This window comes from Mixophyes fleayi, chromosome 5 (genome assembly GCF_038048845.1).
Source record: "Mixophyes fleayi isolate aMixFle1 chromosome 5, aMixFle1.hap1, whole genome shotgun sequence".
NCBI classification, from domain to species: Eukaryota; Metazoa; Chordata; class Amphibia; order Anura; family Limnodynastidae; genus Mixophyes; species Mixophyes fleayi.
The window spans coordinates 215,438,663-215,455,214 of record NC_134406.1 but is presented as its reverse complement, the minus strand read 5'-3'; the positions used below and the strand labels follow the sequence as shown (position 1 = coordinate 215,455,214).

General features: G+C 38.5%; 1 protein-coding gene across 1 annotated transcript in view; it reads left to right on the top strand.

Annotated features, from left to right (window-relative positions):
• CDH2 (cadherin 2) overlaps nt 1–16,552 on the top strand; it is a 190,047-nt gene that overhangs the window by 155,256 nt on the left and 18,239 nt on the right. The window contains exons 9-12 of the mRNA XM_075213459.1: nt 5,810–5,995; nt 6,482–6,735; nt 6,914–7,056; nt 13,688–13,921. Coding sequence (XP_075069560.1) covers nt 5,810–5,995; nt 6,482–6,735; nt 6,914–7,056; nt 13,688–13,921 — 817 coding nt within the window. The remainder of the gene's footprint in view (nt 1–5,809; nt 5,996–6,481; nt 6,736–6,913; nt 7,057–13,687; nt 13,922–16,552) is intronic.

Genomic DNA, 16,552 nt, shown 5'->3' with positions numbered 1-16,552 from the left:
GGAAAACATGGTTAGATAAACTCTCTAGCAGGATGTATGTAACCTGCAGAAGGAGAATCTGTTCTCTTCAAGGGGGGGGCATGTATGAAGTCTTCAGCGTATGTCCAGTCTGCTCTACAATGTCATCTGCTGGTGTCAGTTGTTTGAAATCTTGGTGCTGAATAGCTTTTCATACTGGAGAATGGAAAACTGCTGACATCGGTCAGAGGACATGGTGCTGGGATATAGGTGTATGAGGACACAGATTCTTCCATTCAGGCATCATTTCATATTCTCTGCTTGAGAGTGTAGCTAAACAACTAAATTAGTTAGTCAGGGGCTTTTGTTTCCAATATTAACCCTTTAGGTGTCCCGGAAAGCTGGTAAATCCACTATTTGACATTTATATATGCAAAAGCTGCTTATTAGTGGGTTAAATAATATGCATAAAATAATAATTATACATAAAAAATATATACTCTTATTCATCCCTCTGCAACAGGATACCATGTTAGAAAGATAGTCCATTTCTAGCAGAGTAGTAGGAAAGTATTTGCAGACAACCCTTACAGAAATGCACTGTGTGGCTTGATAAGTTGATTCATACACAGATCCAGTGTTAGTGATGTCACAGCAGCTCAAATCACTGCTATGTAACATTATTTACTATATCAGCTCTCATTAGAACACTGTTCTAAAGATGCGGGAGCTGTCTATAAAGGAGTAGCAACATTATTTTTTAAAAGAGATACAGTAAAATGTTACATTAATACTGAACAACATTTCTTGCCTTATAAAATTTCAAGTTTGGGGTTTAGGGGTACTTTATTTATATTTTAGAAAATAATTGGTAGTCTTGCCTTAAATGAAAATGCAAAGTGGCTGCATTGATAAAAAATACCTTGCAATGGGTTTTAATCTCAGTGGTGCCATATGGGGAGCTGGGAAGTTACAGTACAGAGAGAGGTGAATGGTCCAATAAAATGTTCTTATGACCCCAGTTATTTAGCATGTTGCTGTCAAATGTGTAATCTTTATACTAAAACAAAGTGGACCTTTGATCTGGATGCTGTGGTATGTCCATAGACATTCACCTAACACTAACACCACCCATAGTTGCCTACTCTCATTTTGTAGCTGTTCTCTGGGAGATCCCAGGGGGCACCCTCGAGACAAGTTCTGGGGGCCATGTTTCAATGAATCCTGTACCTCGCTGTGCAATGCCTCAATTTGTTTCAACGCACAATGGGTGGAGACACAATGATGCAATTTGTAGTGAATTGAGTCATCAAGTCTCTGTCCACTTTAATAAGGAAATGGGCAGTATTCAGAGGGTTCTCTGTTGTTTCGGGAGTTCAGGAGAACTCACCAAAATGCAATAGTCTCCTGGATGATCTGGGAGAGCACAAAATGCCAAAATTCACAGCATTGCATAACAGGGGTGGGGTGTATTGGACCGATTGCATCATTAAGTCCCGACTCCTCAACAATCGGAGAGGATGCCTACTGTACCAGGAGTCCGGGAGGACTCCCCAAAATTTGTGAGCCTCTCGGAAATTTCGGGAGAGTAGGCAAGTATGCCCTTTCCCCCCACTGATGTTTCATCAGGATAACTGGAGAGATCGTTCTGCACACAGAACTGAAGTGTGTGTGACTGTATGTGTGTACATCTTGAGTGTGTCTTTGAATGCGTGTGTCTATCTGTGAGTGTGTCTGTCTGTATGAGTGTGTCACTGTTGCCTGCGCATACACACCGGAAGCCTGGACTTCGGCCAAGGCTGCTTCTGGGAATAGTCTTACCAGCTGGGGGCTTTGATAAACAGCCAAAAAATGGCCATTCCACTGCAAAAAGTGTCACTTATGTAGGAGTTAAGGCCTAATAAATAGGTAATTTATCCAGTGTTTCTTGATCTGAAAAGACTATATCTTTACTGCATCTATAGAGCTATTGAATGACAGGGTTCTGGACAGTGAGCGGCTAGACTGGTACGAAGCTCAGAGACTTAGGGGTATATTTACTACAAGTTAACCCGTGCATGATACTCATGCATTCTAGTCAATTCAAGCTACTTAAGGTGTTAAAAAGGTTCTTGTCATGCATTTGGGCCATAGCCCAGGCCTCAACCACCAACCACTGTCCACATGTCACCACCTCATCATTCTTCTCCATCACCTCATCCTTCATTTTCATCGCCACATCTATCCAGATGTCTATCCAGACACAGGGATCTCTCTCAGCGGTCCTGAGTATCACACTCCTCTCACTCTGTCACCCCCGGCAACCACCAACCACTCCCCACTGTCACCCCCGGCAACCACCAACCACTCCCAACTGTCACTTCTCCTTCAAGAAATATATATATATTTTTTTTAAATCTTTATAAACAAATTTCAGCCCTTTCTGAATTTTTTTTTCCACACACACTAAGAATTTAGTAGGTCAGTGTATAACTCCGCCCAGCAGGTGGCGCTGCAGCTTGGTTTTATTTTTTCCACACAGACAGACAGACTAACACACGCCACTAGACATTTATATATTAGATCCTGCGGGTTTGAAAAAGTGAAGATGTTGCCTATAGCAAACAATCAGATACTAGCTGTCATTTTGTAGAATGTACTAAAGAAATGATAACTAGAATCAATTTATTAAATATACCCCATACTTGCCTACATTCGGCAAGTGTAGTCCTGGAGAGTGGCGTGACTAGTGGGCAGGAGGGGTCTGGGCGTTGCCAAACGGAAATGGCATTTTTCACGGGGGTGGGGCCAAAATGACGCGATTTACCGCAAATCACATCATTTAGGCTAGGCAGTTGCAGCATGCGGAAGACTTGCCTGCTCTCCCAGGAGTCCGTGAAACCGACCCAAATTTCGGGAGTCTCTCGGACATTCTGGGAGAGTTGGCAAGTATGATATACCCTTTAGTGAATGAAATCAATGTGGGGAGGATTTTCTCCTGGTCAATGATCAGGAAATTTTGCTAATTACTAGGTAAACTCTCCATGTATTTGATAAAAAAACAAGCCACAAAAACAGTATCTTTGAAGCTAGTTTTGTAGAAAATATAATTATATGAAATAGATCATAGCCATAGTCTTTACAGTCTGCGCTTATTGTCATTCAGGCCATATTATACCTGTGTTTTAGATTTGAATGTTTGTAATGATTTATTCATTATATGACAAACATACATCTTTCCCAGTGGATCCTGTATCTTGCTTGCACATGGCTATACTCAATAATCAGCTTCTTCTCTATTTACTTTCACTTGCATGTGTTTAGAATTTTAAAGTTGTAGATCTGTCTAGTTGTCAACGTACATTGACGTTGCTCAATTCAGCTTTAAAGTTTAATTCCTTTTCAATGCAGTACTTGGATAAATACAACCGCTTTTATATAACAAAGTGCAATATTAGTAAAGTGAATAATTCATTCTCATAACAGGAATTTGTACTAGGAAGGAAAGTAGTATCATTGTTATTATCATCCAGTATTTATAAAGGAACAACATTTTCCGCAGCGCCGTATCAGCACATGACATAGTAGTACAGAGTAAACATTATTACTTATTATTTTAATTATTTTTTTTTACTCCACTCAGCCAACTTGTACCAATAGATATATATTAATATTTCTGCTATAGCTGAATAGCTGAAATGCTAGTTTGTTACTGTCAACTTATATGTCAAATAATATTTTATTATTCACATGAGGTTAATTGAGCCAGACTTTTACTGAAATACAGTAAACATTCCTTGCTTTTTAACAATAGACACACACCATTCTCCACAGCTCTTTAAGGCTGTCGTGATTGTAGACAAGGCGTTGAGGAAATAACAGTAAGAGACCTTGACTGTTGTCACCTGCAGCTCCATCAAAAACTGTTCAGCTATAGTGTCTGAGCCTCAACACACAAGTTGCTCATCACACACAGCCCTTTGTGCTTTTTGTAATAAGTTGCAGACATGAGGAACTCATATTCTCATCAACAGTGTATGAAAAATTGAGCCATGAAAATTAAATACCATGTACATGGCAAATTTAAGATTATATTGTCAAATTTACTATTCTATTTATTAAGCTGTTTAATGAATACAATTAAATCCAATAATTAGCTTATAATTAAATCAGTTTAGGACATCTTTCTGTCCTTATTTATTGTGACTTGTCTTTCATCAACTATTAAATTAAATTGTGTGTAGGACTGGAAATCAGGCAATTGGGGACAAAGTAAGAGGGGGTGTTAAAAGCCAAAGAGTTGAAATAAAGATACAAATTATTGGTACTGTGATCCCAACAAGTGTCATCATCATAATCATCATTTATTTATTTCCCCAGCACAGACTGAGAGAGACAAAGGGATATATTTACTAACCTGTGAGTTTGATAAAGTGGAGATGTTGCCTATAGCAACCAATCAGATTCTAGCTGTCATTTTGTAGAATGTACTAAATAAATGATAACTAGAAACTGATTGGTTGCTATAGGCAACATCTCCAATTTTTCAAACCCACAGTTTAGTAAATATACCCCTAGAGATCAATTTTTTAGCAGCCAACTAACTTACTAGTATGTTTTTTTAGTGTGGGAGGAAACCGGAGCACCCAGATAAAACCCAGGCAAACTCCACATAGATAAGGCCCTGGTCGGGAATCTAACTCATGACCATACTTGCCAACTTTGGAGACCACCCCTTCGGGAGATCTCCAAAGTTGGCCATGTCTTGGGGCGTAGTCACGCTAATCGCGTCATTGGGCCCCACCCCTCATAGACAATACCATTTTTGGCCTATTATAGCAGTGGGCAGGGCCAGGATGACACAATTAGCCCTGCCCCCTCCCACTTCACCAAGGAAGCAGGCAGGGTTCGGGAAGTTGCCCTGCTCTCCCGAGAGTCCGGAAGAGCTCCCAAACATTTGAGAGCCTCCCAGACATTCCGGGAGAGTAGGCAACTTTGCTCATAACCCCAGTGATGTGAGGCAGAACTGTTAACCCCTGAGCCACTCTGCTGCCAGTGTCTCAATATCATTGATAAATAACATGTGGCCTATACCCTTTCTTACTAATCTGTCATTAAATACAGCAGGTATGGCAGTCTTCTCATTTTCTATAGAAAGCAGTTGAGCACTATGGCTGAATTGTAAGCCAGCAACAACATGCTGAAGGTTGCCTATCCATTGTACAAAATTCCAAAAAGATCATCATTTTAATTGAAAATCCTTTTTTTTTTTCTTTCCCTCATTTCTACTTCTGGTTAGAATGTAAATCATGTTGAATGGCAATCCTTTGTAGGTTTGAGATGAACTGTGCAGGATGACAAGATAATATTACCTTGCTTGTAAATACATTAGTTTATAAAGGAATGAGCCATAATGGCCTTCATTTTGTTATCAATGCATCGCAATGCACGACTGTCCCTTTGATCTCCTACTGCTCCGGATATTTGTGTTCTGTGAAAAGCATTAAACGCTGAGGAATGGTGGTTCATTTCATGACTTATTTAAACATTCTTGAAGCTTTGTCTGTCTGTTCATTTCACATTATTACACATAATAATCTCCTCACAACTGTGCTTTACCTGCAAGTCAATGCCATGTTGAATGAGATAAGTAAGGCATTAGTTGTTAGACAATGCACTGTTCTGAGGAGATAAGAGTCCTCGACAGTACCATGCCATAATAGTCAATTAATACTCTCTCCTAAAGCGATGATCGCTAGGCATTTTTTTATTTAAATTTCTGATTATGCGAATATCTAAAACTTATTGTAGCTATTCAGTGTCTTTCAGTGTTACATAATGGTTGTTTTCTTTATGTTTTTTTCTGTTTTAGTTTTACGGAGAAGTGCCTGAAAATAGAGTTGATGTTGTAGTAGCCAATCTAACAGTAACGGACAAAGACCAGCCACACACTAATGCTTGGAACACAGTCTATAGAATCGTCAGCGGAGATGCGACAGGACGATTTGCCATAAGGACAGATCCAAACAGTAATGATGGTTTGGTAACTGTTGTCAAAGTAAGTTAAATAGTTTTGTTGTAAATTAAAGTTCAACACCTATAACCTTACAAGACTGCCCTAATTTAAAAGATTGCACACTAAAGATGTATGGGTAGAAAATTTATTGTATTTTTAGACGCAGAAAGAGTTCAATGGTGAAATATTTTTTGTTTAAGACAAGCTACTAAAACAGTATACAGTAGGCTTATATAGCCTGTCAACCACCATGTTGTGGAACTACAAGTATCAACATTCCCTGGAGTTCCAAAGCAATTGGAGAGCCATTTGTTACCTGTGGGCATCCTAAAAATATGGAATGACTGGAAGTTATGTCACCAGTTGGACATAATTACTAATATATTCATGGGGTGATCAACCACACAGAAAAAGAAAAAAACATATCATACAAAAAGATTTCATTTTATGTACACTTTTTAAACTTTTACGTATTCTTTTTGAGCTATGATTTCTAACCTGTGTTTTCCATTCTCTTTTTGTTTGCAGCCAATCGACTTTGAGACCAATAGGATGTTTGTTCTAACAGTTGCTGCCGAAAACCAAGTGCCTTTAATCAAAGGCATTCATCACCCGCCTCAGTCAACAGCCACAGTCTCCATCACTATCATTGATGTCAACGAGAGTCCCTACTTTTCTCCAAACCCTAAGCTTGTGCGTCAGGAAGAAGGCTTGCTGCCTGGAAATGTACTTGTAACATTTAATGCTCAAGATCCAGACCGTTATATGCAACAGACAATTAGGTAAACTGCTACAGAGATCACCTGGAGCTACTGTTGACACCAAGGAAGTTTCCTTTCGTGTTTTCTTTTTCTTTTTGCAGTGTTGAAAATAATGTATGATGCATTCTGTTTGTTGTTTTGTATTTTCATGCACGTGATCTAATATGTACTAACTAACAATGCTCATTTCTCTTATTAGATATGCAAAACTATCAGATCCTGGGAACTGGCTTAAAATTGATTCCTTAAACGGACAGATTACTACCATAGCTGTTTTGGACAGGGAATCCATGTATGTAAAAAACAACATGTATAATGCAACTTTTCTGGCCTCAGACAGTGGTAAGTATTCATATTTATTACAAGTTAACCCGTGCATGATACTCATGCATTCTAGTCAAATCAAGCTACTTAAGGTGTTAAAAAGGTTCTTGTCATGCATTTGGGCCATAGCCCAGGCCTCCTCAGGGGAAGAGCATTACTTCCCGACGTAAGCGCCCTTTTTTAACGTGGTTTTGTCCACATGTCACCACCTCATCATTCTTCTCCATCACCTCATCCTTCATTTTCATCGCCACATCTATCCAGATGTCTATCCAGACACAGGGATCTCTCTCAGCGGTCCTGAGTATCACACTCCTCTCACTCTGTCACCCCCGGCAACCACCAACCACTCCCCACTGTCACCCCCCGGCAACCACCAACCACTCCCAACTGTCACTTCTCCTTCAAGAAATATATATATATTTTTTAAAATCTTTATAAACACTTTTAACAATTAACAAATTAAATTAACAAATTAAAAACATCTTAGTATACCAAATTTCAGCCCTTTCTGAATTTTTTTTTTTACACACACTAAGAATTTAGTAGGTCAGTGTATAACTCCGCCCAGCAGGTGGCGCTGCAGCTTGGTTTTATTTTTTTCACACACACACACAAAGACAGACTAACACACGCCACTAAGCATTTATATTATAGATTATTATTTTGTTATATATTTTTTTAAATATAACTATCTGATATATTTGTTTTAGCAGAAAAGGTAATATACAGCTTCCCTTTCTGGAACAAAATGCATTTAATTTGGCACACTCCATATGATCTACTTCGTTGTATGTGAATTCATTTTGGCTTTCTTCTTCCTTTTGGAATTAAAAATAGTGTTTGTAAACATTTTTTTCCCAATCATATTTTAAACTGTTTCCTTGGAAACAGGAAAAGTTTTTGATTGTTATGTCTCTAATGAAATATTTGGTTTTGATTTTTTTTTTTTATTATTTATTTTGTCTATTCTCTATAATGTGTTTAGGATGAACCAAATCAATGCATTAATTCTGTAAATCTGTTTAAAGTGACTATAGATTGCTTGCGGATATGTTTGTAGAAAATATTACCTCATCATAAATATTATTAAAATAAAACCAATTAAATGTGTACGATGATAATATCTCATTAGATGGGTAGTTACATTGACATCATCTAATTAGAAATGCAGAGATCATGGGAGATATGTTATGAGGCTTCATGAAATTGAAGGTTTTTTTTCAATTATTACATTTAGACCTATGCATTATTAAAGCCACTAATTACAGACTGAGGCGCGATGAATGTCGATATTACAAGAGTATTTATAGATAATGAATGTAATTTCCTATATCCTAGAACAGCTATAGTACAGTAGCCCGGGTTCATATATGTACGAACATAGTAAGACTTGTGATGTGAGCTTTTTAGTTAACCTGTTGCGCTCAATAGTGCGACTCAAAATTGTTGTAGCTAATCTAGTGTCAGAAATTACAGTGAGCTTTCTTCAGTCCCGTTAAGTGTCAGTTTGCCACTTGTATGTTTGAATGAACAGCATAGGTGAAGCAAAGTAAATTGCACAAGCCATGTCTCAATTTTAAAAATGGTAATTTCAGACTTGCTTTTGTATAGAATATGCCATTTATGATGCACACATCACAAATGACATGAACTTTTTAGTTAACATGCTGATTGTGTCTGTGTTCAGTAGTGTTAATGCTTTAGCTAGTCCAATGTCAGAAATTGCAATGAGCTTTCTCCCATCTCTTTGTTTAAGTGTCAACGTGTGACATGTATGTTTGAATAAACAGCAGGGATGAAGCAAAGTGAATTGCATAAGGCATGTCTCAAAAATAGCAATTTCATACTCTAAATATACACTGTATGTATGTGTATATATTAGGTGCTCATATGCATGGTAAATACCCACATCACAAGATACTTAACAATGCACACACTGAGAGATGTACTTCCTTGTGTATTGCTGTAACCAGGTTGCTTATTTACTTAGTGCTATCGCTATTTTCCCCAGTCAATAGTATTGAAAAATACCAAGCATGCAGTTCCTATCTTAATAAATGCTAAATGCCCTTTTACGCTTGAGAAAAATAAAGGTAGATTACAAAGGTCGTTATTTGAATTGTTGAAAGCAGGAAAAATTGGCAAAAGTAAGGATCTGAACGACTTTGACAAGGACCAAATTGGGATGGCTAGACTACTGGGTCAGAGCATCTCCAAAACGGCAGGTCTTGAGGGGTGTTACCGGTATGCAGTGGTTAGTACTTACCAAAACTGGTCCAAGGAAGGACAACCGGTGAACTGACAACAGGTTCATGGGCTTCCGAGGCTCACTGATGTGTGTGGGGACAGAAAGCTAGCCCATCTGGTTCAATCCCACAGAAGAGCTACTGTATCACAAATTGCTGAAAAAGTTAATGCTATGATAGAAAGGTGTCAGAACACACAGTGCATCGCAGTTTGCTGTGTAGCGGCAGACTGTGCTGCCCCCAGTCCACCACCAAGAGATCCAACAATGGGCACATGAGCGCCAGAACTGGACAAGGAAGCAATGGAAGAAGGTGGACTGGTCTGATGAATCACATTTTCTTTTACATCATGTAGAAGGCTGGGTGGGCGTGCGTGCATTGTTTACCCAGGGAAGAGATTGCACCAGGATGCACTATGGGAAGAAGGCAAGACGGCAGAGGCAGTGTGATGCTCTGGGCAATGTTCTGCTGGAAAACCTTGGGTCCTGGCATTTATGTGGATGTTACTTTGATACGTACCAGCTATCTAAACATTGAGTACACTCCTTCATGGCAATGGTATTCTCTGATGGCAGTGGCTTCTTTCACCAGGGTAATGCACTGTGCCACACTGCAAAAAATGTTCAGGAATGTTTTGAGAAACATTACAAAAAGTACAAGGTGTTGACTTGGCCTCCAAATTCCACAGATCTCAAACTGATCGAGCATTTAAGGGATGTACTGGAAAAACTAGTCTGAGCCATGGAGGCCCCACCTCGCAACTTTCAGGACTTAAAGGATCTACTGCTAACATCTTGCTGACAGATACCACAGAGCACCTTCGCCAGTCTTGCGGATTCCATGCCTCAACGGGTTAGAGCTGTTTTGGTGGCACAAGGGAGATCTACACAATATAAGACAGGTGGTTTTAATGTTGTAGCTGATCGGTGTATATGACAAATTCCCTTCTTTAAAAAAGTATGCCAGACTATGCACAACTTAAAGCATGCGAATGAGTCTGATTCTCCCTCATTTGAGTAATGAAGATCATGTGGGCTTTGTGTTGGGCAGACAAGCCCCCGACAATATGAGAAGAGTTCTTAACATAGTAGCATAGTAGGAAATTAAGCAAAGCAGGAGAATAACCATACTAACAGATCTAAATCACTGCTTTAGGTGTCTCTGGAGGCAAAACAAGCATTTGACAGACTGTCTGCCATTGGGACTATCTATATAAAGTCCTTGTCAAATTTGGTGTTCAGGGTTTCTTCCTTCAGGCAATACATACAGGCAGCACGGTGGCTAAGTGGTTAGCACTTCTACCTCACAGCACTGGGATCATGAGTTCAATTCCCGACCATGGCCTTATCTGTGAGGAGTTTGTATGTTCTCTCCGTGTTTGCGTGGGTTTCCTCCGGGTGCTCCGGTTTCCTCCCACACTTAAAAGACATACTGGTAGGTTAAGTGGCTGCTATCAAATTGACCCTAGTCTGTGTCTCTGTGTGTCTGTGTGTGTGTCAGGCAGGGAATGATGTGAAGGAGTTCTCTGTACAGCGCTGCGGAATTAGTGGCGCTATATAAATAAATGATGATGATAATACTCTATACAAAAGCGCCTCTCCTTACATCTTTAAGCTAGGTACACACTACACGGTTTTTGTCCAATAATCGGCTCAATTAGCCGACATACGGCCGCTCGTTCAAAAGTCGGGTCAGTGTGTGTAGTGACATGATGGTCGAAAGTCTGCCCAAATGGACGATTGTCGCCTCATTTGGTTGGTCGTACCGTTTAATATTTTTGTTACAATCTCGTTTCCGTTGTGTAGTGTGTATAAACTTCTGACCGATCCACAACAGTGAGTATGAAATTACAATCATTGCTCACGAAAACATGGCTGTAAAAAGTCGCTAAAGGGATGTCCGCTCTTCCCTTTATCGTCCTAAACAATGCTAGTGTGTATGCAGTCCATGGACCGAGCGATCGGACCATCGATCGCATGTAAAATCGCTCGGCATAAAAAGTTGGTGGAAATTTCTGTAGTGTGTACCTAGCTTTAGCAATGGGTTCCTATCTTCAAACTTTAAAATTTGAAATGCTACCAGACCAGGGGTGCCCCTAATCTCCCCTTATATTTGCCCTAGCACTTGAGCCACTTCCAGAAAAGATCAGATCTATTGACTCAATCGCAGGCAATCAAATGACGTTCTCCTGTATATTACAAGACCAGACACCTCATTGCCTGCCCTGAAAAAATGTCCTCCGATAGTATTTTGAAGCTGCTTATTATAAGTTAAACGTAAATCAGATGCTCTAAGTTTTGAACTCACTCTGAAGTCTCTTCAGTCACTTCAATCTACATACAATTGTAAAATACCCTAAGCATTTCAAACCTCATAGACTGCAACTATTTAACATTATTAAAATAATTTGTGTCATTAACTAAATCATGGACTAATTATGAGGTCTCATTGCTCAGAGGCATAACTAATATAAAGATTGAAGATCTTGTAGCTGTACCTGTATCCCGTACATAGTTTCCCAAAAATTAAGAAATATTGCACAGCATGACTATATATGGTGAGGTAAATGCCTGAGACTTGGTAGCGCAGACTTGTGCAGATCTAAACTAAAAGGAGCCCTAGCTACCCTATAAGTTGAACATTTATCAGCAGTCATGTTTATTCAACCAACTTAAGGACTGTCTTGTCCTGCCCCTCATTGATATTGAAAAATATAACTCTCACCTTTTTTCTCTAGAAGATCTTATATGGAACAATAGAAATCATAGGTCACTGAATAAGTCTACTCTAAAGAGTATAATGGATTTCCTAGCGTCATGGGATACAATTTTCATATCAACCCAATATTGTGTTCTCCCCTCCTCCCACCTTTCAAACTGATCAGTATCTAAATGTATCCCACATTTACATTGGACCTACTGGCATACTCATGGTATCACAACTATTCAAGATCTATATGAAAACAACTTCCTCATGCCATGTACCCAATTGCAAGCTAAATGTTATATTGCTACTCAGGACTTTTATAAATATTTACACATTTGTCATTGGATCCAATCATAAGGTTCCCCTACTGTTACTCTTAAACCCATTTTATATGTTTAGTTCTCTCATCGTCAAAACATAAGGGTGGAATAATATCTTGGGACAAAGTCCTACTCTCACCTGTGAAAAAAAAGAAACTACCCATTCAAACTAAATGGGAGTCAGACCTACAAACGAGGCTCTGGACAAAATCTTTCAAAATGTATACAAAATGTTTAAATGCACCAACCATTCTGAAATGTTCATGAAAGTTTTAGATAGACTAGTTCTAGCCTTTCGTTTCTACATGTTGATGGAGGGAATGTGGCGAGGCTGGGTCCCTTACACATTTTTTTTGGAGCTGCCCAAAAATTCTAAATCTTTGAGCAGAAGTCTTCAACCTAATAAATCAAGCCACTAAAGCTCCAATCCCTTCCTGAAATTGTCCTTATTCATCATTATCCACCGCAGCTCCAGACATACTATAGGTGTAACAGGACACATCCTCATTGCAGCTAGATCTGCAATAGCCCAAAATTGCAAACTTCCATATCCTCCATATCTTTCAAAAATTTATATCTAGAATCCAAAGGAGTTCTAAAGAGTTCAAATACTCCGATCTGCATCTTCCCCTCTGACCAAATGGAACCAATGGTACATCTATTAGTCCGAACATCTAACCTCGCCATGGTCTCTCACATGATCATAACAAATACCAGTATACTGTATTCCATTAATCTAATATGTACATGTGTATCTTTGATAATGGTAATGCTAATGTAAAATCCTTCTCCCTATTGTAATTTTTTACCCTCTTCTCCTGAGTTAGTACCCTCGCTGTCCATTATTACTGCCCCCCTCCCCTTTATAACTTGCTGCATTTCAAGTCGTTTTGTAAAAACTTTCAATAAAAATTGAGTTAAAAAATAAAAGGAGGAAAGAAAAAAGATAGAACACTCCTTTTGGTCCAAAATTATTAAATAACCTGTATTTCAGAAGGGATGTAGTGAGTCTTTGCAATACGTTTATTTACATTTACCATTTATTTTAATAAAGTATTTTTATTCTTGTGTACCATAAGGAGTGCAGTTTCTATTCTCTATACACAACTCCTAAATAGGTATGCACTTGAATCTGTCATACAGGGTTGTCTGATACCAGAACCCAGCCTTTGTCAGCCATATGCTAATCTACGCCATTATGCTGAATTAACTCGGTTTTCCCAGATATTTAAGCATTGTTTAAAATTGAATTATTCATCTGTAAATTCTTTGATATTGTCTTTTATTATACAACTGTCTAACACAGTGGTGTATCTTGTAAATGAAATGCCTATGGGTTGTTATTTATGACTATACTAATTTCATTTTTATTAGGTATTCCTCCAATGAGCGGCACGGGCACATTACAGATCTATTTGCTGGACGTAAATGATAACGCCCCTCAGGTCTTTCCAAAAGAAGTAGAAATCTGTGAGAGGCCAGACCCAAATGCAATTAACATTACAGCAGTAGATGCTGACATAAACCCCAATGCAGGACCTTTCATCTTTGAACTCCCATACAGCCCACTGGATATTAAGAAAAACTGGACTATTACTCGGATCAATGGTAAATACATCATATGTGTTTTTAAATTAAGCGATACACTATTTTACTTTGCATTTATGACTTCTTTTTACGAAGTGTTGTTTAAAAAGTTTAATGGCTTACCAAGGGAGAGAAGGTGTCACTAAACTGAGAATACATGTTGCCTTATATAAAACAGCTGATAATAACAATCACAAAATACATCTGTAGAAAATAATTTAGATAAAGTTTCAAAGATGGGGGAAATCTATATTTCCTATGCACAGAACACATCCTGGGCCTGAGTCATTAAGGAGAGTAAAGCATAAAAAAGGAGTAACTTTGTACCTGGGCAAAACCATGTTTCATTGGAGGGGGAAGTAAATTTAACATGTGGGGACAGATCTATAGTTTGGATAGGGCATGTCCTAGATCAACTTTAAATGTTAGTGTAACAATAAAGCTATCAAGTATTTGTGTGCTAGATGAAAATACAGCCAATATTTAACTTTTGTGCAAAATAATAAACTAATTTGCACCCCTTGCATTGTAACATGGTTTGTCCCAGAGAACATATATGCTTTTTTTTTGCCTTACTTTCCTTAATGACTCAGACCCCCTATCTTTTTTCTTATGAGATACAGACTCGAATGGCTAAATACTGCATAAAATGAATTCCAAACTTATCAAGCTCTGTTGCTGTATGGTAACTTTAGCGTCCAGTGTAAACCTAATTTATATAAAGCAATTTGTATTTTAGATGGAGTGGTCCTCCTTTATAAATAAATGTTAAATTATGATTATTAGTTATATATAAAATGTATAAAGTAACAACATAGTAAAGCAGCACCACTTGATCATTTGTTATCAGCCTACAATATTTGTTCGCTGAATAGTCAGATCTGTAACTTCTCTCACCATGTGCAGGGCAGTCAGATTGTGTAAGTTCGGCGATAATGCAGATATGTTAAGTTGCCAGTACACATGCATATGTCAATGTTCAGAGTGGCCACACACGTATCTGGCTAAATTAGATGGATCGATGCTTGGGCTGTCTTATGAAGCAAAATCAGATGATGACAACAAACACATAGCGCAATACTTGTCCAGCACATTTTTCGCCAGTTCCAATTGACATCTGATAGATTCCAGTGTTGAGCGATATATAAGCAATCACACACACTCAACTATTTACAGCCACCAGTATTCTAAAACAGTCAAAAGTACTGCTTGCATCGGCAACTGTTGCCAGTAGAATAGAACACAAACATTGTTTATGAATAATAACACTTAAAAGCTCGCTAAACTCTTGTTTTCCACTGTTAGGCTGACACTGAATTCTTCAATTAAATTAATGTTCACTTTCCCAATGCTGATCATGACTTTTGCTGTCAAAAATATAATTTCACATAAACCTCTGTGTTATACCTACACTTCAACCCTTTAACATCTGTCTGTATACCGATATAATATATATTCTATACGCTAGCAGCATAATGGAAGGTAATAGCAAACTCTTGCATTGGTAACCATACAAGATGTAAACAAATCTCTCTCGGTGTGGCCCTATCCTTGTACCGCATGTAGAGAAACACTTTTGTATTTCATCCTACACTGAATCATAGTTAAATACAACAAATCAGGAAAGTGTTTTTTTACAGTCTTTGTCTATTAGACTGGTTAATTCAGAGCCTGCTGCTACAATTGCATTTCTTCCCACATCAGTAATACTGTAGTTTGTTTTGCTACCCATTTCTTATGGAAATTGTAGACATAGCTGTGTAAAATCATCTGCTATTGTTACTTTTATAGAAAGTGCAAAACTGTTTTTTACTTGATCTTTGTTATCTGCAAAATATGTTGTTGAGGTTTATATAGAAATGTGCTCTGCATTTTGTAAGGGAATATTATAGCTAATAAAAAAGTTTCTGCTGATCAAACAGACTTTATACATTTTACAGATATTTTTTATGTGCCAAAGTTTCAGTGTACTATAAATCACAAAAGTGTTTACTATATACAGAAGGAAAGGGCCAGGAAACGGTCATATTGAGAGATGTGTTAGTGGAAGAATTTGTTATTTTCTTCCATTTTGCTGCTAAGTTACTTTTACTACATATACCGACATAGGACTTCATTTAGAGTCGGACGCAAAGTCCGTTTTAGGCGCATCCAGCGAAAAAACACCACCACGCATGTGCAGAAAGCACCAAATCCGCTTGCATCTTGGACGCAATTAACACTTGCGATAGATTGCGGCTCACTACGAGAGAATGGGTGGAATACGGATTTGTGAAGGCGTGACCATGTAAATAAATCCTAGTCGCAGTGAGGCGCAGACGCAACACACGTCAAAACGGCTAAAGCTGCGCAGCAGGAATTAGGTGGCACAAGCGTTAGCTAGCTGCAGGAACTGCTCTCAGCTCGATAGGGTATTACGAGTTTGATGTAACTGGGGTTGCTTGCCACTCAATACCCTACCAAGCTGTGGCACACTCCCACTCTTACACTTCTTAAACAGTCTTTGCCTCCACCTCTAAATGAGGTCCCTAGAGTTTAGCTAAAAACAGTATAGGGAGAGATATTTACGTCAGTCATCCTCTCACTATTCCCATTAAGGGGCATTTGAGGCAGCCATGTTTAGTCAGCTTTTGCATACAATGGCTACTAACA